This window comes from Pungitius pungitius, chromosome 12 (assembly GCF_949316345.1).
Source record: "Pungitius pungitius chromosome 12, fPunPun2.1, whole genome shotgun sequence".
NCBI classification, from domain to species: Eukaryota; Metazoa; Chordata; class Actinopteri; order Perciformes; family Gasterosteidae; genus Pungitius; species Pungitius pungitius.
This window is the reverse complement of record NC_084911.1, coordinates 18,492,284-18,519,867: the sequence shown is the minus strand read 5'-3', so window position 1 is coordinate 18,519,867 and position 27,584 is coordinate 18,492,284. Positions and strand designations below refer to the sequence as shown.

The window sequence follows — 27,584 nt, the reverse complement described above, 5'->3', positions numbered from 1 at the left end:
TACATCTGTCCCTTCCTCCCCAGCATCGCTCAACCGGCAGGAGTGCACCGCGGCGGGAGGAAACATGGCCTCAGCGTCCGGCGTTAATCCGCGCAGAGTGTGCGCGTGAATCCCGGCGGGTTTCGGGTTTCGGGTTTCTCCTCCTCCACCCCCCCCCCCTCCCCTCCCCGAGCACGCGAAGACCGCCCGCAGCACGCCAACACGGGACGGACTGCGATGCGTGATGCAGATCAAGAGTTGGCATCCTGCTGTCAGGAGGTGGTGGTCTCCTCTCTCACCTGCTCCCGCGTCGCGTCTCGTCTCGTCTCGATTTTTTTTAACAGCGCGTTGCTTCAACTTCTCGTGCAACTCTCTGCGTGAAACTGCGCATTTTGCGGGGAGCGTGTAGGGAATCCACATTGAATGCCCGCAGGACATCTCACGCCGGACTGCCTGCGTTGGATCACCGCAAGGAGTCGGACCGTGAACTCCGCGATGGTCTGACGGCCGGAAAGTCCCACCAACATCAGTCCAAGTCTCCTGGCGTCGCCATCTAATTGGCTGCTTGCCCGTCACATGATGGCCAATAACAACGAGCTACAGGTGAGTTCCCAACTTTTTCTTTTTCATTAGCGCCGCGTTGTCGATGTGCACATCCGGGGCCCGTACAGGTGTGCGCGTATAGATCCAAGGTGCGGAGGCTTCGGCTCTCATTGGCTCGCTTTGGTACCTGTAGAAGTGGGAGGAGGTCTGTAGTGGAAATATTCTCGCTTAGATTTGGTGTATTTGCATAAAATACCCCAAATGCATGGGAAAAAAAAGAAAAAAAGAAAACAATGGTCTAAAACGGAAGCTGCAGAGGCCCAAAGGGCTGCTCTTTTCATCCTTAAATTGGAAAAAGCTCCAAAACCTGCAAGAGCACAGCTCCCACGATGCCATTCAATACAGCATTTCACAACACCTGCAACACCGTTACATCACAGAAACGGGTAGTCTGACATGTCAGATATGTGTACGGTTTTAGGGGTTTTATTTGGACTTTGCTTTCCGGCGAAGTATTTGAAAGTTTTTTTTTAAACTTATTGAAAGTAAAGAGGGGAAAGTAAATATAATTTTCAGAAACACGATGAGGAGCCCCAGATGGACACTGATTTTTGTAAACCGCTATCATTCAAAATTGAATTAACAATTTTTGTTGAAGTTTAGATGATCAAAATAACTGAAATGTACACGTAACGTACCCTAAAAATACTATAGAACTAGAATAAAAGTTCTCAATTACTTTCCACCAATGCACCCTGGTATTCACGAAGACAGCAGCAAGTTAAACAGAAGACTGTAGATAGCGGTTGGGCCACTAGTTGACATGTAAAATCATTGTTCGTTTTAATCTATCAGAAGTCTCCCAAAAATATACGCAGCGAGCAAAGGAGCGGCGTGTGAGGCGTCAGTGAGCCTCAGGCGGCGTCCATGGGAGGCTCTGTGGTCCGATGGAGGCGGCTTGTGTTACAGTCACCCCGGTGTCAGCCGGAGGAAAACGTTAAATATTCAAGGCTCCGCGCCGGTTCAGCGTCCAGCAGATCGCTCTTCAACTGGCACAAGGACAACATGCTGAAGAGGACGTCGTGGTGTGTGGAGGCCACTTAAAATATAGTCGACGCGGTGCTGGTCCACACGTTGATACAAACGCAACAGGGCACAACCAGTATTTTCGATCGACGTGCTGAGGCATGCGCACACATCCACATGTTGACCTGGTTGCTTTAATACAACGGTCCATCATCCACAAGTATCTCCCCAGTTCCTGAGGTATCAGCTGACTTGCTGTCCGTCCTCTACACACTTTGTTAGTCCGCTGAATCCCTTGTCTTGTCCCTTCTGGTTGTTTCCCCCAACAGCGAAGCTGCAGTGAGCCATTACTGCAAATACGGGCCATAGTGCACCACTATAGACGCTTTTATACACCTCCCCCTGCCGATTGATCCTCGGGAACGCTTCCCAAGAATAAGGGCAGCACATCTAATGCTACGGTTGAGTGAGGTACTTCTCAACGGCGTTGTATGAGGTTACCGACAGGCGACGTGTACGCTGTATTTAGCATACCTGTACAGGTTAATCTGCTGTGTTATGCTCTCGTACACTTAAGGTGGAATTGGTCTCTCGAGGTCGGCCTCGGTTTCAGGTGCGTAGAACCTGTTGGGCGGACATCCCCCGTCGCTTTGCTGGCACCTGCCTCTCGACCGGGTGGTGCACTGACCTCCATCTACTGTAGGTGGTTGACTGCCAAGTAGCTCGTACATCCCCATGTTCAAAGACTCAATACCCACCATCCAAGCCACAGTGCAGTGATGCCACATAATAGCAACTTTTGTTGGACTCTTACTGCCCATGTCGATTTGTTATTGATTTTGTCTGAGATGGCATCATCGGGTATTTTTCCTCTCTTTGTAAATGTCACCACGAGTAAACTCAACCTCTGGTGGTAAATGGGTGTAGAGCACCCTTTGATGCCTAATTATGTCCCTCCATCGGTCATTGCACCCTAGTACAATGTGTTAGTAGATCATACGCAGCACACGTAACTGTAGAATTCTCCTGTCATGTTCACCAGACATCTAAAGACTTTCTGCATGACCTTAATCCGTAGCGACCCGCCCGAGCGGTGCGCGTTCAGCCTCCCTCGGAGCAGCCATCGCCGCTCTAGTCCGGCACACGGGCCCTGGGAGACGGCCCGTTGAGATGAAGCGGCCACCTGTGTGACAGTGACGGACCGAACAGAGGAGCCGCGGGTCGGCGGCGGTGACTGAGCTCCCTTTTATCTCCCCTTTTTTGTTGTGTCCCGAATACGTCATCGAGGCTCTGCTGCTGCCAACACGCGTCCTATTTGAAAGCTGCTCCCTTTGTTAAAAACACATTAGTCATATGTGCATGGAAGGCAGTGCTTTTCTGCCCTCTCTCTCTCTCTCTCTCTCTCTCTCTCTCTCTCTCCCTGCACAGCCCTCCCGTTTCAGATGGCTGTGAGGAATGTAAATCCAGTCTCTCTCTCTCTCCGTACGCTGCGAGGTAGCCATGTACCCTGCGCCCCCCCCCCCTCCCATGAATCCTTCATTTCTGTCGGTTCCCTGTAGTCGTCTATGAGAGTCAGAGCAGCTGCTGCTGCAGAGTGAACTCATCCAATCCCCGAACGACTCTTTTTATTGATCATCTGAGGCAGGTGGGGGGGGGGGGGGCAAACTCCATCCATTTTTTTTTTCAATGGCACGGGAAGACTTTTGAGCGCGGATGGTCTCTGCGCGTGCGTGTTATAATACGCAGCGTTATCTATCGGCATACTCGCTGTAATGTGTCTCCAGCTGCCCCTGCCATGGATAATAGGATTAGGAGAGTGGACTTCACTGTGTGTCTGACCTCCTAGCCGGGTGGCATTAGAGCCCCCACTCACCCACACACACACACACCCCACCCCCAACAGTCCCTCCCGCTCCAGTCCGGGATTACACCGTCCTTGCAGGAATCTGTCTCCCTCCCCGACGCACAGGGCTCACAACTGGTGCATCAACAACGGCACCCGTCAATGGACCAGATGGGGTCCGGCACCTGTTGTTTTCAGATATCGGCATTCGCCGGTCCGGCACCTGGTGCCGGACCGGCGAATGCCGATATCTGAAAGGCCAACGTAGATAGCACAATCCCCAAAATGGAAAGAAATGCCTTGAAACCAGAATTCGGGGACTCCATGTTGTCTCCATTCCAGTTAAATGGCCGCTCCGTGTGGTCCCACAGCCCCGGTTCCATCCGGCGGACCGGTCTGAACGCCAGCTGTTGTTGCTGCATGCTGGTCATCCCACAAGCTTCCAACGGATTAGTTCTAACTCTTACCAAGCCAACAGGAGGAAGACAGTAAAACACTGAAGGGCCATTTTGCTTACTTGTGTTCGGCCTCATCTCAGTTGTTTCTGTCAGTCACAGTGTTTTAGGGGCTTTCTGAGTTTTTTGGCTTGAAGAAAGTCTCGCTAAGAAGGACACGGTTGTCGAAATGGTCCTGCATTGTGGGAACGTGTGGTAAACTCAAAAGGATGTTTTATCTGGGTGTGACTCGGTTTGGGAAGGTCACAAAGGAAAGGAGACATTCAGGGGAGACACAAAGAGGTTGTATATTGCAGAGGGCTGTAACACACACACACACACACACACACACACACACACACACACACAGGTCGATCTGGTGTCCACTTTTCAGGTCTTGCACCTGTCCCAGACCATTGCAACTCTCAGGCCTGGTCTATTTACTGGATTTGGACTTGGTTAGGTTGGTCCTGACTCCATCCCTGATAATGAATCAACTGGACTAGCGGTGTGCACTCGTTGACTGAATTTGGGTGGTTTTCACTGACTTCTGGGAAAACAGAATGTCTGGGTGCTTTGGATACAATCAACTGGCACATTCCACAACCCGTTTGCCCAGAGGCCCATGACACACCAAATGTAACCCAAACGGCCCCCATTGTTCTGAAAGTCTCTGAGGCGAACCTGCTGGAACAAAAAGATACTCCGGCACAAACTGCAGCCAGGTGCCATTGTGACTTTGGCTTCTCTTCATCCAAGCCTCTTTAAAGAAGAAGAATAGCAGCAGTTTATGCAAACACTGTCTTAATCATCTTCTTTCCCATAGCTGATTTTGGGCTAACAACAAAATGTAGCATATCATATATACTTGCTCCCTATTCCTCTTATTAATGGCATGTATATATTTTCTTTAGTGACATCCAATCCCGTCAATGGACCAGTGCAAATAGTGACCTCATCCTTTAACAGGTCATGTGGGCAGAGCTTCTAAGCAGGGTCGTGCTTAGCCGCAGCATTGAATGCTAACATGCTCACAGTGACGGTAACATAACAATGTCGAGAAGTTGTAATGGACCGAACACAACAGTGAGCCACACTGATCTTGGGGAGATGTTTCTTGACTACCACGAATATGCATCGTATGCATAATAATATGTGGTTTTAAATGACCAAGCAGGACCACCAGTCAGTCCAATTATCTTTAGGTTCACATTTATACTCACATGCTGCCTCATGATATTGATATATTTTTCTACTACTGCTGCTTGGTGCAATTCTACCTTTTCTTTAAAATAAAAAAGTGTCCATCACTTTGGACCTATCTAACATGGATGAGTTGTTGCTGAGAGCCACCGGGTGTTCAGATAGTGTTCAGACTCTAAGCCGTCTGTAGTACAGCTGCACCAACCTCAACGACACACTGCAGGAATGAGGCTGCCGGCTGGGTGCAGATGAGCCTCAAAGCACGTCGCCTGTCGCTAATGCGTCTCCTTGGTTTCATTATCCAACATACTTTTATTAAAATGACTCAAATCACAACATTGTGTGTTTTCCCTCTCCTCGTCCTTGTGTCCGTAATCAACCAGCAAAGAGGGATAATCATCTGCATTATAGAATGGGCCTCTTATCCTCCTCGGCCCTTCTGCCATAATCATTTTTAATCTTCTTTCCATGTCCATTACCATCATGCCCGCTCAACCATTCCATTACACAGTGGGGCTCTTTTTCCGCTCCCTGTGTCCCCTCCCGAACCGCCGTGGGTGCCGCGTGCGGACCAAAGCATCTGCCGTGAAGCGGGTCATGTGACCCGTGCACCTGCCAAGTCCTAAGAGGCAGGGCGGCGGCGGCGGCAGATTTACACGCATGTGCTGGTAGAAATCTCCTGTGGACAGAAGCGTGCGATTTACACAACATCCGAGTTTGGATTTGTCCCAGTGATGGGGGGGGGGGGGGGGGGGGTTATCTCATTCTTTTGGATTCCAGTGAGCATTGAGGAACCGTACTGCTACGTTCACATCAAATTTGAATATATATTTTGCAATGCTGCTCTACTGGCATGAGTTTACTCGCCTGACTATTTGCGTCATTTGCTTTATTTGCGCCGGGAAGTGGGTGTGGCTTATCTCCAGGGCTTGTCTATATAAAAAAAAAAAAACGTATCATTGTCCACCATGGTAATAACAACCTTTTCTGCACTGGTTGTGGAAATTCTGAGCTTCACCTACATTTGCATACCAGTACAGAAACTGGATTAAAAAACAAATTCAGTGACTTCCTGGTAAATTTTGAGATATGCCACGCCCCTTTTCCGGCGCAAACCGACCACAAATAGTCTGTTTTTTTGTGCGACCGTAGCATAAGAGGCTGAATGATGGAATGTGTGCATTGGTGTTCTACTCCCTTCTGACTTGCCTGGTGCAATCCTAGCAGTGTGTGTGTGTGTGTGCGTGAGGCGACCTCTAAAAAGTGAGGAGGTGGTGCAGCATGGTGGCTGTCTCAGCCAGAGGCCTCCATCACTGTGGGCTTGCGTCACCGAGCGAGTCTCTGCAGCATCCACCACTCCTCTGAAACACCCTCCGCATCAAACATTTAACGACCTTTTCCTGATTGCAGTCTTCTCCATTCAGCTCTGTCTGAAGTTACGCTCCTAATCTTCCACTTGAGGCTGTTCATTTCCCTCCTCTCCCACTAACCTCTTTTCTGTTTTGTCTAGCTAGTAGCGGCGTACGGCTCTGATCCGGGCTGACTGTTGTAGGTCAACAACGCTGTTTGCTCCCTTTTTCACATGCAGGTAGCGTTCAGAGAAAAGCAGGCCGTGTCTGTGCGTCAAGCCCAAAGACGTTTTGACCTCTGAGGTGCTCGCAGCCACCTCTCGACCGTACAGCTTTTCACTGCATGGGGCGCTTGGCTACTGAAAATATTTGTATGTTTACTCAGTCCAAACCATGTCTTCGGTGTCCTTGACCTGTCTGGTTCCTCTCGCGCTGCAGGCATCATGAGAGAAGCACATTAAGTGTGAGGACTAATGGAGCTTTTCTAACGGCCCGGGTCACGGCGCCTTATTGCTCAGAGCGGCCTGTTGTTGCCGCGGTGATCACAATGGAGCGTTTCATCGAGAAGATCGACCCTCTGAACAAGATGCCGTTAATGCCGATCTGCTCCTCGCCAGCTGCGGGGCGGACACACACACACACACACACACACACACACAGCGGTGCACACGCGCACCTGACGTTTCTTTCACCCACAAGTGATGTCTCCATCAAGCCGACATACGTACAGCCGCGTTGTACCTTAAGGCCGCAAAAGGAGATCTGGCAACATCATTTCCCCTGGAATATGAAGGATTTTATGGATTAACGGGAAACACTCAATCCATTTATCCTGCGAGCCGCTAACCAATGCAGAGAAGGCCAAAGTTTAAACGTAAAGATATCGGCTACGGTGTTTTTTTCTTTCGCTTTGTGAGATTTTTGCATTTCGCTACCAACGTTTGACTTGCAACAACCTCTGCTCTCCTGAGCCCTCGACCTGCCCCAAAACCCTGTTGCCCCCCAATGAAGGGCGGCCCAGGAGTTACCTCCCTCTCTCCCCTCTGGTGTGCTGACATTATGAGGAGCAACATTTCCTCCTGTTAGTGCTCTCAACATCCAGCTGACAATGCCCCACTGTGCTGTTTTATTCATTACCAGCCTGTTACAGTGCATTAGTCCTGTGTGTGTGTGTGTGTGTGTGTGTGTGTGTGCAGGGTTAGGGGGTTAGTGTTAAGTGTAATATTTATGTGCATTATTTGAAATGCTTTGCTCTGTTTTATCTGCTCTGGGGCGGCATGAAGACATGATTGAGTTTGTGTGTCGTTAGAGGGATTAATTGAATTTCATTGCCACCCGTCTAACTGCTCCACCTCTGCCTCTGAACCCCCCCCCCCCTCCACCCCCCCCGCCCCTCACACCCCTCACACCCATCCCCCCCATAACCCAAATCCCATGCACTGTCTGCAGAATGAGGCTGTGTACAGACATCAGGATGTGAGGAGAATTCAAAGCTGGGCTCCTCACATCTTGTGTCTGTCGCCCTCTCACAGTGCACTACTTAACACACACACACACACACACACGTGCACACAACATTTACAGTGATGAATGGCACTATTAAGTTCAATCGCTCCTCTTAAGTGAATGCTCAGAATTGTGAGCAGGCCAACAAAACCCTTCTGCCTTTTCTTCCCCTGTAGCTTCCAACAGCATTGCCTCACATTGCAAAAGAACACACACACACACACACACACACACACTAAAGCTGACATCATCACCTCAATTGGAACTGTTTCAGTCTGCATATTTCTCAGAATAAACATAATTTTATCACCAGTAAACTTCTTGGAAATTCCAAATCCCCCCCCTTTCCCTGTAAAACATCTCTTTATTCAAGATACATTTGTTTAATTACTGCTAGCTTTGGCAACACTGGGCTTTAATAATTAGGTTTAAAGTCTGCTCCAAAGTCCCATCATGATTATTGCTGCTTCTGAAATGCAGGTGTCAGTGAATGGATGAGAGTGAGGGCTGCCTGCCCCCCCCCCCCCCCAACGAAATGGATTCATCTCCACTCCACCCCGGCTCTCATTGTGCCTCCTGCTACTAGAGCTAGTTGTAGTTGCCCACTTGGTGCCTCTCAATCATTAAATCATTTCAGAAGGGCTTCCTTTTGATGGACATAAGGTCTGAAAGCTAAAAAGGACACTTGGTGATTGATCTGTGTGTGTGTGTGTGTGTGTGTGTGTGTGTGTGTGTGTGTGTGTGTGTGTGTGTGTGTTTCAGTCCTATCAAGGTGAACAGGGTGAGACTGTAACTTTAAGAGCAGTATGTATTAACTGGTCTTAGTTCCTGATCCTGGTCGGCTCAGTATTTTTTTTTCTTAGTGACAGACTATGACATGATGAGCGAGTCCCTTTGGTGCTTCAAGCTTCCCTGCAGCTCGTCTTCAGTTTTCAGTTTGCTTACAGCGGGGTGGACGATGGCTGCTCAACTGCATTTGTAACAAAAAGAGGGGGAGCGACAGCATGGATGCATGGGGGCTGCTATCTCTGCAGCCACCTGTCGACATCACGCAGGGAGCACCGAGAGCCGCAGCTGCTCGGTAAGGAAAGGGGATCAAATCTCGATATCGCACACACACACACACGCTGCATTTATGTCTCTGGTCAGAAGTTTGCCAAGCGAGATCTGCTGCCTGCGTCCTGCACGCATTGACTTCACGTCGTTTCCACTTCCTATTCCCTCCTAGCAGTGTGTTGGAGAAAAAGAAGAACTAGTGTGTGTTTTGTGTGTGTTTTTGTTCGTCCCTTTGCGCGCGTGTGGCATGACGGCTAGAGAGAGCCATCCTTCACCCCCCTGAGGGGTCACAGGGGTCAGCGACTTCTCTCTGCCGATGGTCTGAATCGTCCGACAGGAAGAAGCCAGACAGAGATGGGATGCCAGAAACATTTCAATGGGGGAAGGTGGAGGGGGGGGGGGTCTTTGCTATCTGTACCCGTTCACCACTCGTAAGGTGTGTGCCCATTACTAAAGATCTTTGCTATTGGCCACCCTATTGGCTGCAGCTGGCTGCACGTTGCTGGGCTTGCTCGGCTATTGCATAACACCATCTACCATGAAGACCTGTCCTCTGTTCAGCCCACTTAGAAGCAAGATCTCTTTTATTAGAAGGTCCTTCGAGGGCCTCATGGTGGGAACGTGTTGCCCTTTGTCCACTTTTGTCATTGTTTTTATTAATCTTCAAGTAAATAACAGAAAGACTCCCGGATCGTATTCTACTTCCACATGCACAAACAAAGACATGTTGTCCATGTGACGTGACGTCAATCTATCATTAGCTTTGGAGACTCAGTAGCAGGAAGCCGTGTGGCTGTCAGCTCTCTGACTTACAAAACCGCCGTTGTGTGTGTGTGTGTGTGTGTGTGACGCCTCGGCCTCTATCTGGCAACGAGCAGAACAGGAAGCAGCGAGGTGGGGCTCGGTCTGTTCTCTCTTCCTCTCCTCCGCCTCGTTCGTTCGCTCCGGGTTTCTAAAGGCCTTTCGATTCCCGGCGGGGGGGGAAGGACATCCTGGGTTTCTAAGGAGGCAGGAAAAGCGCCCCGGCGTCGTCCTGATCGGCGCTGCTGTCTGTTCCGGGCGTGTGACAGGAAAGGGGGTGGGGCAGGGCGGGGTGGGGGAAGCCAGAAGGAGGCCCGCGACATGGCCTGCGAGGACGCAGTGCTGGAGGACCTGCCGGGGGACCCACCTGTGGACTCCCCGGCACACGCTGAGCACGGTGACACAGAGTCTTCGGTAGGCAAACTGTGGCCTCACCGCGGCCCCCGCCCTTCCTTGTCTCTTTTCTATCCACCACTACGGCCCTTGTCTTTTCTGTTCTTCGTCGTCGTTCACTTCCTGCAACAAAAACGTGTGCATGGACGTGTGCATGGACGTGTGCATGGACGTCTCCTCTCCGGACGCCGGGACACTGGCGCGTTCTTGTTCCCATGCGTCGTTGTGGTCGTTGAGGTTCTTCTTTGTCGTAGAACGCCAGGGACCACGTTGTGCACCAGCTCTTCCTGTGCGTCGATGCCTCGGCCTTCTCTTCTGGCTTGAGTGGCGCCGAGAAGTTCTCGGGCCCTCAGGCAGGAAATCCCCTTTTCTTCCCTTTATTCTTTTGCTCTGTTGAAACCTCAGCAGATTTCCTTGATCAGTTCTACTTTGCCTAATGTGCGTTGATTTGCTGCCACGCGGTTGGCTGACTGGATGTTTGTGTTTTAATGCGCGTATCCAACATGGGGGCCGCTGGTGTCCGAGGCCACAACGCGACGTGGAGTGAAAGTATTTGTTTTTTATTGTCACAGTCAAAAAAGTGTTGAATTTAGTAACCTTAAAGATGACGTATACTATAATGTATGTATATATGTTGTCTTTTCTTAATGATTACGTACTTTAAAACCAATATTTGTCTGAATGATTTGATGCAGCAATTTGCAGCAATCTCAACTTTTGTCTTTATACAGCCAGCTGTGGTCATGTGACCATGTACAATAATCATCTGACCCTAATCGGATTTCATTTGGACCCTTTATCTTATTGCAATGGCGTATCATTTATCAATTACTAAAAGTTGTCAACATCTGTTGCATCTAATAAGAACGTAAGATAAGTCTTCACTGGTTTCATTTCACTTTGATTGGTATCATTGCAGTAAAATGGTCACATTAGTCAAGCAGACACACAGTCTTATTTTTACCAACTTCCTGCCGATCTCCCCCCCCCCCGACTTTACCCACAACTGCATCAGATTTGTATTTGCAATTTTAATATATTGCATAATAAAAGATGGCATCCAAAATGTTTTTTTTTTCTCTCATTCAGCAACAATTCCGGAGCATTTAAAACGTTTTATGACTCATAAATGAAATGAAACAACCATTTGTGTGGAACGCGCTCAACTGCACCCCCCCCCAGAGTTGTGCCGTGTCATAACGTCGCAATAAAGCGACGGTTCAAATCCCACACAAATGCTGTGCCTGCGCCGCGTGGTCGGGTTTGAGGCCCACTGTTGGACTGTGTTGTGTTTACCGATGGATTACGGCTCTGGGAGCTGCAGCCACGGCCTGCGTGTTGCTGGATGGACACGGAGACCTAAGAAGTTGTAATCAGATCTGCTAAGCCGGACGGCTTGCTGCATGGTCAAGTGAAAGGTCCTTCTACTCAAACGGGGGGGGGGGGGGGGGGGGTGTACATATGCGTGCGAGATCTAATGTTGCAACATTTAATGAACGCATGACATTTGCACATTAATAGGTCTACGAGGAATTTGTTTCCTGAAAATAGAAACAATTATACAGAAAAAGCAACTTTCAGCATATTCCCTTTGCAAAGCATATACTGTAATGTTGAGTTAACACTCGCATGCGGTACTGTCAGACCTTTATTGTGGGGCTTGGGAATGTGTTCACATTTTGTATTGTCCTTATTAGGTGAATATCATGTCAGATTCTTTAAAGCATGTTTTGCTGTGCTTAAGAATAATACTGCAACTATTGCACTAATTTCCTATCCATTTTTTGGAATTGGGACATATTTGGACATATTTGCGGAAACGGTGACTGCGGGCCTCGAGGTGGACGTCTCGCGCAGGATTGCTCAACTGACGCTGAGGAATTGGGTTACTGGGGGACGGGCTTGGTGCTGCCCGTCAGAGTCCTGAGCAGCGTTGGTAAAGTTAGCACCAAATTCACATTTTCCTACGTGCGAGGCTTTCAGCCTGCTTTCATCCCACAGCGCTCCACTATGTCAGAACTGTGAAGGGCGACCGCTGCTGGCTCTCAGCTCGGCTCAGCTGGATCTCACCTTTTTTTAAATTCTGTTGTATGTCCTCATACGCAGTGGGCTGTACATGGCTTCCTTTCTTTCTGCTCACCTCCTCCTGAGCTCCTTCTCCTTTGGCGACTTCTCCCATAACAGCCGTGCCCTTCCTCCCCCCCCCCCCCCTGCAGAGCGATCCGGGCGGGCTGTCTGTGCTCCAGCAGCTCGGTCTGGACCAGAACTCTGACTTCTCTGACTCCAGCGTGCAGCAGTGCCTGGACGAGCACCGCGAGAGGATCCGCAGGGAGATCCGCAAGGAGCTGAAGATCAAGGAGGGCGCGGAGAATCTGCGCCGCGCCACCACCGACAAGAGGAATGCCCAGCAGGTGGACTCGCAGCTCCGCAGCTCCAACCGCAAGCTGGAGGCCCTCCAGACCCAGCTGCAGGAGCTGGACGCACACATTGTGGTCAAGGGCCCCGATGAAAACAAAGGTACGGTGTCCATCCGTGGTGCGGGGGTCTCTGCACGGTTATGGTGATCCATCCGTGGGGATCATGAAGGTTTGTGAAAAGGTAGAATGTTCAGGTACGGATTTGACTTGATCAATTGGTGCAATATAATATAATTGAATAATACCGTAGACAATACAAAAAGCCACTTTGTCCAGGGTTAGGGACATTAGTCTTTCAACCGGGATGACTTTTTGATCAAATGAGGCATATTACTCTGCTTTCTTGTGAACAAAACTCTAAGGATCGGCTTCTGACGGACATGAAGATAGCTGCTCACCATAAAGGTCGTTTCACCTTAAGTGAAAAAGTAATCGCTAGCTTCAGGGACGACCCGCTTTTTAACACACAAGCTCTACCTTTTTCAGGAATCAGGAATCAGGAAACGTTTATTGCCATCCGTGGGGATCATGAAGGTTTTTGCAGCCAAAAGAAGCTTTGCCATAGATGGGCTGAAATATAACAGCTCTTATGTGTTACCAGAAGTCTACAGCAGCAGTAACCTGACCTCTTAACATACAACCCCTCCTCGTACCCAGATGCCCCCCAGTCCCCGGGGGCCCCCAATCGGGTGTCGGCCAACCAGCAACGCATCGCGGCTTTGGAACGGCAGCTAAACATCGAGCTGAAGGTCAAACAAGGAGCAGAGAACATGATTCCGATCTACGCCAACGGAGGTACCAAGGTATTCATCCGCCCCCCTCGCCGTCCACCTCAGCCTGTATCGTATCTACTGCCTTCGCTCGTTTTTTAGAATCCCTCCCCTTCTTTCCGTCCACTCCGCAGGACAAGAAGCTGCTCCAGACGGCTCAGCAGATGCTGCAGGACAGCAAGACCAAGATCGACATTATCCGCATGCAGATCCGTAAGGCCATGCAGGCCACGGAGCAGTCTGAGGACAGCCAAAGTAACTATCCACCCACGCTCCTGGTCCTGCGATTCCTCTTTCATCCCACCTGTTACTCTTTTAAAACTTCCAAACACTGCATTTTTTATGACGCGAGTGGTTGCGGATCGATTCCTGGTTCAGGGCTTCACGGTGCACAGGTCTTCAGGTCGAACGCACGCGCACAAACATGCGCGCACGTATTCCATTACAGCTCTCTCGGGTTCGAAGCCTTATTGATGTTCCTGCATCCCCTTGATGTTGCCCGACAACTAAAAGCCATGCCTCATTTAGCAGAGGTTAGAGACGAGGCAGGACAGACGCAGGGAGCCAGGAAGCGAGGGAGACTGAAAGGGGGCGAGGTCAGGGATGACGAAAGAGGGAGAAGGAAGCGGAAAGTGCAGCATGTGACCCCGGACAGGACGGAAAGCTGCGCTTTGAAGGCTGCCATAACTTCATATTTTTGTATGGACAAAGGGATCACGTGACTGGGAGGTTTTCTGTGACAGAAACCCATGTGATCGTCACTCCGCTCAGCAGGTCCTGTTAAAAAAAAGCTTCAAGTCATCCTTCCGAATTTTCTGGCTCACCACTGCGCTGGTTCTGTTTCGGGATGCACTGATGCAGCCTTCTGTTTAGTAGAAGTAAAACTTCTCACATATTAGTTTCCACCATTGCTCAGAGCTCAGATGTGAGTATGTAATAACACCATCACATTTCTTCAACAGTGACTCCGATATCATGTTATTACTATTTTATTCCTATTATTCTCGTGTCCTAACTGGAACAAATGAAAACGACACAATGACTTTATTCTTTCCAGAGTTGTTTGCAGAGGAGTTTGTTAATAATGAAACAATTTAACTGTGAATGGGTTTTACAGTTTAAAAAAAAGAGAAAAAAGAAGGTTGAAGTCAACCTCAATAACTGTGATCAAATCTGCAACCTGTTTTCTACCCGAGTGCAAAACACATTTTATACTAATACCATCTGTTGACAAACTCGTAACAATTAGCCATCCTGATTTAAAGTGAATCCTCTGACTCCTCCCCCCTGCCTCCTCGTGCATATCGCTGTGCGCCCCTACGTTGTTCACGCGTTGGCAACTGACCCTTTGCCCGCGTCCACAGGTAAGCCGGACATGTGTGGGATGGAGCTGCGCGTGGAGGAGTTGTGGCACCACTACCGCGTGGAGCACGCCATGGCCGAGGGCGCCAAGAACATGCTGCGACTGCTCGGCGCGGGAAAGGTCCAAGACAAGAAGGCCATGGCTGAGGTCAGAGAGAGGACGAGATTCAAACTTACGTAGTTCACCGTCCCCCACGCTGGGCTCTGATTAATGCTCAAAGACATTACTTTTCCCTTTTTTATGATGATTGCACATTTTTCTTTGTTTATTCAGTTTAACCAATTCAAACTTGTCTAAGTACAGATTTAGTTAACACATCCTGGTCAGCAGTTTTCCCTCTAATTCCAGTATTTGAGCTAAGCTAAGCTAGCCTGCTGTAGTCTATATCTGAAGACGTGACAATAGCTTCTCCTCTGACTCTGCAACGAGGCGCATATCCCCAAAGTTTATCAAAAGAAGCCAATATAAAAGCAAATAATTCTCAAAACAAAAGCATTTCTCTGCACTTTAACGGTGTCCTTTTATTCGATCCTTGTGTAATCCAGTGAGTACATCAAACCGTCAACTCATCGGGGTCATTTTTAATTATTAGCATTGCTGCTCCAACTACCCAGTTTTAACATCAATTAATTTTGAATGTCACAAAAAGAACATAAAAATGACTCAGCAGAGACCATTGAATGGTGTCCACAGGCCCAGTGTGGTTTGAGCGGGTCGTCCCAGCGCCTGGACCTGCTCAGGTGTTCTCTGGACCAGAGGCTGCAGGAGCTGCCCGAGGACCATCCCAAGGCTTGCCTCATCAAGGAGGAACTGGTGCTGGCCACCTCCTCGGCTTTCAGCTCCCGCCACAGCACACCTTACGTCCACAACCAGTACAGCACCATGAGCAAACCCTCGCCACTCACAGGTAGACGCAGACGCTGTCCCGTTGGGACACTGAATCAGGTTCAACTTTTAAATCTTTGCTTTTTCTTACCAGTAGAGATGAATCAAAATGTTTTCCCTGTTCAGGTACTCTTCAGGTGCATCTTCTGGGCTGCGTGGGGCTGCTGGAGGTCGTCCCAGGGCGGAGCAGAGGGACCCCGCTGGTTCTGCCCTCTTACTCTGTGGGAGACGGACGCTCCTCGTTCAAACTGAGTGGCCTCTACAGCCGCAGCACCAGCAGCATGAGCCTGAAGATCCCCGGCAAAACCGAGGAGCTCTCCTGTGAGTCTTCCCTTTTCTCTTGTTTCAAACGGATGCCTTTTAGATGTTCACAGTCTGTGACTATGAAGGTATATTTGTGTCTTTGTTACCCCCAAAAAGGCACTGTACTGCAATCAAAAAACAAGTTTTTGCTTTTGTAACTAGGATCTTTGGCTGCATATTAAAATCTGTTGAGTTTGGATGTAGTGGGCGGGGCTGAATGAGACAGGAGTTTCTATTGGTGGGTTAGACTTGGCTCATGGCACAATAACGTGGAATCTCTTGTTTTAAAGAACGACATGAACGGCTGTGTTGACTGAAGCCTCACTTTCTGCAAGCATGTGACGTTGCCATGAAAGTGCTGCTACATTTTAAAATTTCATCCAAACTCAACTCATTTTTTTTCTTGTTGTTAGAACAACGCTCTTCGTTTTGAAAGAGAAAAGGTTCTTTTTTTCTTTTTTTTTAGAGAAAACATTTTTTATTTGCTGCCAAAAATCATAGTTTCATTAGAAAAACATTTATCCCCAGTTTCCTTACAAACTTGCGAGAAATTAAAAAAAGGAATAAAGACACTACTATACGTTCATACGTGATACCTAGTAGTAAGTGGACTGGTCTGCTGTACATGCATGTGGTTGAACAGACCCTGTGTGCGTGTGTTTCACAGCGGAGGTCAGCGCGGTGCTGAAGCTGGAGAACACCGTGGTCGGTCAGACGGTGTGGAAGACGGTTGGAGAGCAGACCTGGGACCAGACGTTCATTGTGGAGCTGGAGAGAGTAAGTGACTGTGATCATGATCCATGATGATCCAACCTAAACTTGGAGCTGGACCAGCGATCAAACGTTCCTGGTGGTGTTTTTATCTGTAATTTGTTGTGCCGTCAGTCCAGGGAGATGGAGATCGCAGTGTACTGGAGAGATTACCGCTGCCTGTGCGCACTGAAGTACCTCAAGCTGGAGGAGTTCCTGGACAACCAAAGACACCAAGTCCAGCTGGAACTGGAGCCGCAGGGGCTGCTGCTGGCTGAGGTACAGGACGCACACATAGAGACATGTGCCAGTACAGTGTAATATCTACATTAGCCTTCACAGCTCCTCATAGCTTGGGTTTGAATCAGAACGACCTCCGGACACCGGTACCACTGCCTCAGAGATGCTGTTTTTGCTTTAGGTGATTTTCTTCAACCCCGTGATAGAGAGAGGCAAAAAGCTCCAGAGGCAGAAGAAAGTCTTCTCCAAACAGCACGGTAAGGACACGCATAGAGCGCCGTTGACCTCAGGCCCTCGTCCTCAAAGCGATGTGTTTGATTTTCAGTGAGCGTGAGGTGGTGGTCGATTAACGTGAATGTTCAGAGGCCCCGGATAGAGCTTGGTGCGAGAGGGGGGGAGACGCGCTGTGATATCGGTTGCTGCTATGGCCTCTTATTATGTTTCTGTGCCCCTGTGACATCATTAAACACTAATATTTTGGTCAGGGCAAATCATTTTTACCATCCAATAAGCAGCGATGTGGATATATTTCATCATCGCAAGTCCTTCACTTTTGTGTGAGATTGTGAGTTATTTCCAACTGAACAACAACAACAACCACCACTAAACAAGCAGGGTTTAATAGCGTTACAGGCCAAATGGGTTAAGAGAGGAAAATACCATCTAAGCCGAAGACTGTGCTCCATGCTGAAGTTGCCGTGAATGAATATCTTTAATGTTCTCTTCCTAGTAGATGCTCAAATGAGCTGGAGCGACAAACAGCCATTCTGGGGGTTTCCTCGTTCCTTGAGTTCTGCTCCGCCGCGTGTGTTTCAGGTAAAGCCTTTGTGCGCGCTCGTCAGATGAACGTGGACATCGCAACTTGGGTCCGCCTGCTGAGGAACGCCATCCCCACTGGAGGCAACGTGCCCGCCTACACACCCAGCTTCACGGGCAACATGCCGAGCGCGGGGTGGGTCACCAGCATGCCTCTTTTTTGCCTTTTATTTATTTTTTATATATAACTTTTTTGGTGGAAAATTAGGCATTCAGTGCAGAGACACACAAAGTCACATTCATTCATTTTTGCCATTAAATTGAGGAACATAATGAAAGAACTATTTCAACTTTTGGGGTAAAAGTATATTATAATCAATTGTTGAAGCAAATGGCTTTCATTTGGGCTTCTGTAAAAGAAAATCTGATTTGTTTTGTTCTGTGTGTGTGTGTGCAGAGAAATGTCAGTGGAGAAGCTGAATCTGGGCAGCGACTCACCTCCCAAAGCTGAAATCCGGAGAGATGTGGTGGACACGGCCGCTCCCTTTGTGAGTCAGAGGGAGGGCAGCAGACGAGAGGAAAAGATGGGCATCTAAACACTATCATGTTACTGTCCTGCTCCCTTCATACCTGCAGCCTTTGGCTTAGAAACAGTGCTCTAGTCATGGGCGGCTGCACCCTGTGCTGCAGTGAAATCTAAGACAAGCATTGCAAAGGGAGGATGAATGATTAGAGTGAAAACTCGGGGGGGGCAGCTTTAATGAGACATAAGTGGATGATGGGGAGCTTTAATTCGATCAAGGCCAAATCCGCGTTAGTTTCCCAGTGAGATGAACACAAACAGTGGAGGGTGATAATGTGAGAGAGAGAGAGAGAAAGAGAGAGAAAAACATTAGATTCAACTTCAACCGGACGGTAAAAAACATTTATTTTACCGACTTAAAATTTCTTTCACACGTGCAGTTAATGTTTTTTTTTTATACATATCTAAAAGATGTATATGCCTAACATTGAGCCTTGAGGAACCCCAGGAGTAACCTTCACAAATGAATGGTTGAATTTATATTTTCAAGTCAGAGGGATTATAAATGTGTATATATTTGTTGGAATGCATTGATGCATTCCAAGTATTGTTCTTCGAATCTTTAATCAACTTATTTTTCTTCTATTTTTTCCACCGCACATTACAACTCCTTCACACTTTCAGCTATTATGACCATTTAAATATTAAAATGTTCAGCTCCTTCAGGAGAGGGGGGCTATGACTTTTCAGCTTTTTAGATAATAATTTAATTGATATAAATTGAACTCATCAACTTTTTTAACATGGTTTCCAATGGAGTTAATTTTCAAATCCTCTCAAAACTTCTTCAACTTTCAACTTTTTCAGCTTTTCCAATCTTTCAGCTAGAGACACCATTTAAACTTTAAAATGGTGACACTAGTCTTTTAAGTCAATTTTATAAAAAACAGCTTGTCTATTCTACTTTTTTCAAAATCAGTAATTATGTTTTATTAGTTTTTGGGTCCGTTTCTAAGTTAGAGTGGAGCTTTGCAATGTTCCGGAAACCTAGAGTGTGAGCAAAGCCAGAATCCGGTAAAAAAAGAGGCACTTTTTCCTTTACAGCCACAATATTCACTTTTCAGGCTTCATTTCTGGATTAAAACGATGCCGTGCTTGTGCTGGTCGGACTCGTATGAGTATGGAATCCCACAGTTATTTACTTTTTCCGTGAGCAGCCACCATCAGAAGGTACATGTTTTGTAAACTGCTAGTATAGCAGTTTTAATCAGGAATCGTTTATTGCCATTATATGTGACGTGTAGATTTAACCGTGGTTAGCTAACGGTACATATGGACGTGCATGTCATGAGTTGGGACAGAGACCCGGGACGAGCAGACTGTAAGTAATGTGGAGGCAGGACGGTTCGATATTTCAAACATGGGTTAGCGCCATTAACGAGCCGTGACGGAAGCAGACATCAGTGCTAGCTAGCTAGCGAAGCTACTACAGGAACCCCATCAGGAATCAGGAAACGTTTATTGACTTGGCGGTTGGTGCATGACGGAAGACAGTACAATAATTACAACGTAGTGTAGCAATAAGATAAAAATAAATTAAAAGTATAATAAAATATATGCTATGGTAACCCATAGCATATATTTTATTATACTTTATTATAACCCACGCTAAAGCTATGGGTTAGTACGTTGAGAAATAAAGATAAAATTAACAATAAAAATAAAGAAAGTGCACCAGCTAAACAGAAAGTGAAAGTGACAAAGTGAATTTACATGGAAGTGAGAGTCAGTCAGGGAGGGCTCCGGGCTCTGTTGATGCGCCCGACTGCCGAAGGGAAGAAACTGTTAGTGTGGCGGGAGGTCTTAGTCCTGATGGACCTCAGCCTCCTGCCGGATGGAAGGGGCACAAACAGTTCATGTCCGGCGTGGGAGGGGTCAACTACAATCTTTCTGTCCCGCTTCAAAGTCCTGGAAGCGAACAAGTCCTGGAGAGACAGCAGATTGCAGCCAATTACCCTCTCTGCAGCGCGGATGACACGCTGCAACCTGCCCTTGTCCTTGGCTGTGGCTGCAGCGTACCACACGGTGATGGAGGAGCAGAGGATGGACTCCAGGATGGCCGTGTAAAAGTGCACCATCATCGTCTTTGGCAGGTTGAATTTCTTCAGTTGCCTCAGGAAGAACATCCTCTGAGCCTTTTTGGTGATGGAGCTGATGTTCAGCTCCCACTTGAGGTCCTGGGTGATGATGGAGCCCAGGAAACGGAAGGAATCCACAGTGGTGACAGGGGAGTCACAAGGTGAGGGGGGAAGCTGGGGCTGCGTTCTTCCTGAGGTCCATGACCATCTCCACTGTCTTCAGGGTGTTGAGCTCCAGGTTGTTCTGGCTTTACCACAACACCAGGTGGTCAGGCTCCCACCTGTAGGTGGACTCATCCCCACCAGAGATCTGTCCAATGAGGGTGGTGTCATCAGCAAACTTCAGGAGCTTGACGGACTTGTGACTGGAGGTGCAGTTGTTGGTGCACAGGGAGAAGAGCAGAGGGGAAAGAACGCAGCCTTGGGGGAAACCAGTGCTGATGGACTGAGAGGCAGAGACGTGTTTCCCCAGCTTCACGTGCTGCTTCCTGTCGGACAGGAAGTCAGTGCTTAGTTTGCAGGTGGAGTCGGGCACGTGTAGCTGGGAGAGTTTGTCCTGCAGCAGACACGGGATGATGGTGTTGAAGGCAGAGCTGAAGTCCACAAACAGGATCCTGGCGTAGGTTCCTGGGGAGTCCAGATGTTGGAGGACGAAGTGGAGGGCCATGTTGACAGCATTGTCTACAGACCTGTTGGCTCTGTAGGCGAACTGAAGGGGGTACAGGAGGCGGTCGGTGAGGGACTTCAGGTGGGACAGGACTAGCCATTCAAAGGACTTCATGACTACAGAGGTCAGGGCGACGGGCCTGTACTCATTCAGTCCTGTGACCCTGGGCTTCTTGGGAACAGGGATGATAGTGGAGGCCTTGAAGCAGGCTGGAACGTGGCATGTCACCAAGGAGGTGTTGAAGATGGCGGTGAACACAGGAGACAGCTGGTCAGCACAATGCTTCATGGCGTGGGGCGAGACTGAGTGATTTACGGGGGTCTTGTTTTTTACAGGGCCGATTGACGTCACTCTCCAGGACAGAGAGGGGCGGTGGGGGAGGGGAGAGTAATCCAAAGGTGTGAGCCACCGATGGGTCGGGGGAGGGAGGGGTGGGGATGGAGTCAGGACATTGTCTTTCAAATCTGCAGTAGAACTTATTCAGCTCGTCTGCCAGGTGGAGGTCATTCATGGAATGGGGGATTTTCGGCTTGTAGTTTGTTAGGTGTTTAAAGCCTGTCCAAACTGAATCAGTCATTAGCTGAGAACTGATGTTGGAGTCTCTCAGAGTACAGAGTACAGTCGTTTAGCGTCTCTCACCGCCTTGCTAAACCTGTATTTAGCCCCTGTGTACAAGTCTTTGTTCCCACTCCTAAATGCCTAATCCTTCTGCAGACGTAGTTTTCTGAGTTCCGCTGTGAACCAGGGTTTGTCGTTGTTATAACTCACTCTGGTGCATGATGGTACGCAGCTGTCCTCACAGAAGCCGATGTAGGAAGTTACAGCCTCTGTGAAGTCATCCAGATTGTCCGAAGCAGTCCTAAAAACATCCCAGTCTGTGCAGTCAAAACATGCCCGAAGATCCTCCAGCGCCTTGCTGGTCCACTTCTTGGATTCCCTCATCACAGGTTTGCAGAGCTTTAGTTTCTGCCTGTATGCAGGAATCAGGTGGACCATGACGTGGTCGGAGTGTCCCAGCAGAGCACGAGGGACGGCGCGATAAGCCCTGCTTGCTGTAGTGTAGCAGTGATCCAGCGTGTTCTCCTCTCTGGTTGGGAATTTAAGAAACTGTTTGAAATTAGGAAGTTCGTTGCTGAGGTTTCCTTTGTTTAAGTCCCAGAGGACAATAACCAAAGAGTCGATCCGCTCCACACGCCGTATCTGGTCGGCGAGTGTCCTCTGTGACTTGTGCACGTTGCCCGCCAGGGGCATGTAAACACCGACCAGGATGAATGAAGCGAACTCACGGGGGGAGTAGAAAGGTTTGCAGTTGATAAAGACAGATTCCAGAAGAGGAGAACAGTATTGCAGGATCACTATTACGTCGTTGCACCAGCTGTTGTTGGAGTAGAAGCAGATTCCTCCACCCTTCGTGTTGCCGGAGAGCTCCGTGTCGCGATCCACTCTAGGCAGCTGGAATCCCGCCAGTTGGAGCGCGGAGTCCAGTATCAATCCACACAGCCACGTCTCTGTGAAGCACAAAACGGAAGATGAAGAAAAGTCTCTGTCTCTTCTCATCAATAGCTGAAGTTCGTCCAGTTTGTTGCACAGTGAGCGCACGTTGGAGAGAAAGATGCCTGGCAGCGGTGTCCGAGAACCACGCTTGCGGAGTCGCACCAGCAAGCCGGCACGTTTTCCTCTCCTCCGCCGTCTCTCCGCGTGAGAAAAGGTGTGCACACCTTTGACTAGAATGTCCAGTAATTCCACAGATGAGAGAAGAAAACAATGAAATGACTCCGCTGGAGTTGTTCCACGGATGTTCAACAGCTCATCTCTGGTGAGCGAAACTGCGCATTGTAAACGTGATGAGGGCGATTTTGATGGGACCAGCACAAAGCGCTCAGTAATTTCTACACCATTTGCGAACTGAAGTCTGAAGTAGCACACATTTTTATTACCTTCCCTGGCCACAGAAGAATGTGTTACACCAAAGAGGATTTCCACATATATGTAAACACTATCCTATTTTGTTTTTTTTCAGCAATGTTTAGGAGTAATTCAAGCTTTTATTCTGTATTTTTTCAAATTCATAGAAGCTTTTCTCATTTCTATATTTTCAGCAATTTTTAAATTTATTTCAGCTTCTCCTTTTTCTATTATTTCATCAATGTTTAGAATAATGTCAGCTTGTTTCATTTCTGTAATTTAAGCAACTTTCTGAAATTACTTTCAGCTTCATGTATTCCAAAGCATTTTCAGCAGAAAATGCATTTTCTAGGTGAGATTGTTCTTTTCTTCCACTTTAATTATTACACAGTCATTGTTGACATTGTGCTGTGGCGATTCACTGCTTGGTTACCGTCACGCAACAAAGCCAACTTGCATTTTAGAAATTAGAGCAGCCAATTAGACGAGCACAGAGAGAGTCAGAGGGGTGGAGGGCCTGTGGCAGATGGTGTGTTAATCGGGGGTTGAAGTATTATGGGATTAATTACTCCGATGTTTTTTTTTTTTTCCCGAGAACTAATGCGAGCAAGAGGCAGAGTGGACAGGCAGAGGCCGTCAGTCAGCAGGGGATCTGTCTGTCCGGTCATTTTACTCCTCGTTTTGTCCCTCTTCCCCCCCCCCCCTGCAGGAACAGACGCCTGTCATTGAGGCCCCGTCCACTCCGGATGTCCCTGTGCGCGAGCAGCAGCAGCAACCGACCAGATCATTGTCCCAGAACTCTTTCAGCAGGTGCAAACACCAAGGGAACCCGTCTCTCTCTGAGACACACACACACACACACACACACGGAAACCACTACTCGGCAAATCTTTTTGCATTATGGCCAACACAGCTTGACTAAAGAAACACACCCACACACAATATGGTCCTGTGTTGTTACCTCATGTTATGGCATACGAAATACTGAGGTTGATTAGAGTCACATGCTGAACATTGCCAGTCTTTTTCAAATCACAACGTAGATGAACCACCTGATTCATCTACCATGGCATCTATGCCGTGTGTTGTTAACGCAGCGTCCTTAATCCGTTTGTAATCTCTCCCTCAGACCCAGCAGAGGCCCCCTCTGCCTTCAGGACTTCAAACTGATAGCTGTGCTCGGCCGGGGCCACTTTGGCAAGGTGCTCCAACTTTACTAATATATTATATTAACAATGGATCAACTTGGTATGTGATGTGTGAAAAACAAATGAACAGCCTTATCACCCGACTCCCTCAACTCCTTTGTTTAACTAGGTATAGATCCTGTAACTGTAGTATTTTCATTAGGGCTGTCAACCAATATTTATTACAATATTTATTTTAATTTTTAGATATATTTAATGAGTTTATTTATATCAGGCAAAGATTTTAGCAGCCTCCCACGACTGTCTGCCTTCCACTCACTGAACACAAATCTTTGAGTGTTAGTTCTCGACTCTTCGTGGGAAATACCGATGGGAACTAAAATATGTAATATGATCCCTGCAGGTGTTGCTGTCGGAGTACAAGAAGGGAGGCAGCCTATACGCCATCAAAGCCCTGAAGAAGGGGGACATCGTGGCGAGGGACGAAGTGGAAAGGTAACCGCAGATCACGACGCTCGGCCTCGACCAAAAGTATCACCGCGTCTTCATCCCTGTCTCACGACCTCCCCCCCCATCCTCCGTCTGTCCCCAGTCTGATGTGCGAGAAGCGGATCTTTGAGACCGTCAACGGCTCGCACCACCCCTTCCTGGTCAACCTGTTTGCATGTTTCCAGACGCCGGAACATGTGTGCTTTGTCATGGAGTACACGGCAGGAGGGGACCTCATGATGCACATACACGCCGACGTCTTTTCCGAGCCACGTGCTGTGTAAGTTCAGCCGTGTGTGTGTGTGTGTGTGTGTGTTAAAAAGAGGAATATGCGTCAGTGGTCCATGTTCCATTCCGTATGAAGCGTCACTATGTAGCTGTGTGTGTATATGTTTATCCAACAGGTTCTACTCAGCTTGTGTGGTCTTGGGTCTGCAGTTCCTTCATGACCATAAGATTGTGTATCGGTGAGGACTTGGATCATTGCACACACACAACGCAGAAGGGGTGAATAAACACTCCTGCAGTGCTCAACATAAATCCACTTCCTTCTGTCAGGGATCTGAAATTGGACAATCTGCTGCTGGACACGGACGGTTTCGTCAAGATAGCAGACTTCGGGCTCTGTAAAGAAGGTGATTGTCTGTTATTTGCTCAACGTACCGGCCCCCTAAAAGCTACTCCACCCTCACGCTCTCTTCTTTCTCCTGAGGCATGGGTTATGGGGACAGGACAAGCACATTCTGCGGGACTCCTGAGTTTCTGGCCCCGGAGGTGCTGACGGATACGTCGTACACCAGAGCAGTGGACTGGTGGGGGCTCGGGGTGCTCGTCTACGAGATGTTGGTCGGTGAGGTGAGAATAAAGAGCAGGAGGGGATTGAGATCCTTAACTGCACGAGAAGATGCTTGGCAACCTGTGAAAGCTTTGAGTTGAGACATTTCCCAGACAAATTCAAAGGAACAGTTAGGTCGCCATCGCTCATTTCTGAACTATGGAGGTAAAGATACAGCCTGCAGATGGTTAGCGTGGCTGAGCATGAAGACTGGAAACAGGGAAGATGATTCGTTTGGAATAACTGAGTCCATAGAAATGTATTTGATCAAGCCCAAGATCCTCTCTTCAAAGAGGAGTTCATTCCACCGTTTGGGATGTGGACCAGAGGAGACCAAAGGGTCGTCAGGGCAACAGGGCGGTAAAACACCCAGTGGTCGGGTCAATAATTAGATAAGGCCTGTATGGGCTTTGGCCCGAGCTAAAGGAACACAAGCTTGTAAAGGCTGCAACATCCACTCTTTGATAGACTGGTAATGTTTTCCATGAATTATTCAATCAAGGCTTTCAGAGGCCGGGTTCATAGAGCTCTTATGTGTAATATGATGCAAACTAATGTGTCTGTTTCTTTCAGTCTCCGTTCCCAGGCGACGATGAGGAAGAGGTTTTTGACAGCATAGTGAACGATGAAGTGCGCTACCCTCGCTTCCTCTCCACAGAAGCCATCGGCATCATGAGACGGGTCAGACTCACCCGGAGCCTTCCTGCTCCTTACTAACTTGACATGTTTGATTCATTGTTTTTGTCTGCTTGTGATGTTCAACTGTGCAAATTCAAGCACGGACTGTACCTTTCATTTAGACGGCAAATAATAAATGGTGGGGAATTTCTTGTTGTTTCTAGTTGCTGAGGAGGAATCCAGAAAGACGTCTGGGATCTGGAGAAAAGGATGCCGAAGACGTGAAAAAACAACCGTTCTTCAGGGTGAGAGTTTGTCTTGTGAATCTTACTGTAACTCTGAGAGCTGCTGAGGATTAACTGGACCTACCTGTCGTCTAGGGTGTGGACTGGGAGCCCCTTCTTCAGAGGAAGCTCCCGCCGCCGTTCGTCCCGACCATCGTAGGCAAAGAGGACGTCAGCAACTTCGACGTGGAGTTCACGGCCGAGGCCCCTGCCCTCACGCCGCCCCGCGAGCGCCGCACCCTTTCCCGCAAGGAACAGGACCACTTCAAGGATTTCGACTACGTCTCCGACCTCTGCTAGGCCCAGCGGTCACAGGGGTCGTTCGCGGCCGGCCACAGACTCTGGGAAGTTGACTGAGGAGCAAACTCTCTGTCCCGCACGAGGAGGGAGGGACTTGAAGGCGACACGGGGGGGCTAACCCCCTCTTCTTCTCTGCCTGCCTCTTTGCGGCGGGACGAAAAAACTGGCCGGGTCCGAGCGGGAGTCACGCAACACGTCGCAGAGTCACGGACCCGCCGGCTGATCCGTGACACTGCGTGTCTTTTGGAAGAGGAGGAATGGGTGGTGAAGATAATCCAGATTATGTTACAGATGGAAGACGAGATGAGTGACCCAGCCGTCGGTGCGAAGCGCACTGAAACCGCCCACTGAATCCCAGTCAGAGTCAAAAGTGATCATTCTGGCAGGAAGCAGTGGGTCTCTTCTTCTGCCCCGCTCTCATCTCACGTCCCTCTACCTGCGCTGTTTTTGTTGTTGCTGCTGAGTGTGTATGTGTGTGTCGTTGTGTTCGGTGTCCCCCCCCCCCCCCCCTCAGTCATGAACGTGTCCTCGTCGGCTGCTCTTGCAATACTCGTACATTGACACACGGGGGAGCCAGAGGAATGAGGACCCCTCTTCGTCGGCTCCTCATTATGTCTTTCATTACAAAACAGATTTTTAACTACGATCATTTGTCAACAACAAAAACTTTTACAGATTTATGTTCTTTTTGCGATCTATGTCCCCCCCAACACCATTTTCCCTTCTGTCATTTGCTGTTAAAATATGTACAAACTGTGACTCAGTAAAAATGTGAAACCAACATAGAGGCATTCATAAGTCTGTTTTCCTTTCAGATGATGGGTGCTTACAGAGAAAAAACAGAAGTCATCGGTTGATACTACAACTTTAAATCCTCAGTCTATGTCATCGACTAAGGGATTGCAATGAGATTTTTTATTTCATGATATGAAAACATGGGTAGTCTTATATGTCTTCTTCTCTAGCGCTGCCATGAGGTCAAGACTCAACAACTAATTGTGTGTAACCATCAAATTCTCTTGGAGGGGAGGGGGAACAACGCCGCATATGACGAAAGCCT

General features: G+C 48.5%; 1 protein-coding gene across 3 annotated transcripts; it reads left to right on the top strand.

The window, feature by feature from the left end:
* The first annotated feature begins 151 nt into the window (after positions 1-151).
* On the top strand, positions 152-27,305 carry LOC119220366 (serine/threonine-protein kinase N2-like). 3 transcript variants are annotated; one of them, XM_037476323.2, is made up of 22 exons: positions 152-582; positions 12,350-12,650; positions 13,208-13,353; positions 13,455-13,575; positions 14,685-14,830; positions 15,377-15,590; positions 15,695-15,889; positions 16,539-16,648; positions 16,757-16,900; positions 17,043-17,118; positions 17,678-17,813; positions 18,075-18,165; positions 23,560-23,660; positions 23,980-24,052; positions 24,402-24,493; positions 24,591-24,767; positions 24,892-24,954; positions 25,046-25,122; positions 25,200-25,342; positions 25,896-26,003; positions 26,165-26,245; positions 26,321-27,305. In XM_037476323.2, exons 1-22 carry the CDS (start codon positions 556-558, stop codon positions 26,522-26,524), a joined length of 2,826 nt encoding a protein of 941 aa, XP_037332220.2. In that variant the 5' UTR covers positions 152-555; the 3' UTR covers positions 26,525-27,305. The 3 variants fall into 3 exon arrangements, with proteins under 3 accessions (XP_037332220.2, XP_037332219.2, XP_037332218.2); XM_037476322.2 differs by lacking the exon at positions 152-582 and adding an exon at positions 8,784-8,964; XM_037476321.2 differs by lacking the exon at positions 152-582 and adding an exon at positions 10,041-10,154.
* The last annotated feature ends 279 nt before the right edge of the window (positions 27,306-27,584 follow it).

Bases quoted from the DNA above. Each gene is read 5' to 3' on its own strand.
- LOC119220366 (XM_037476321.2), top strand. From the start codon at position 10,062: ATGGCCTGCGAGGACGCAGTGCTGGAGGACCTGCCGGGGGACCCACCT. The intron at 14,831-15,376 runs GTCAGAGAGAGG...TGGTGTCCACAG, and splicing joins ACAAGAAGGCCATGGCTGAG to GCCCAGTGTGGTTTGAGCGG. The intron at 16,649-16,756 runs GTAAGTGACTGT...TTGTGCCGTCAG, and splicing joins TCATTGTGGAGCTGGAGAGA to TCCAGGGAGATGGAGATCGC.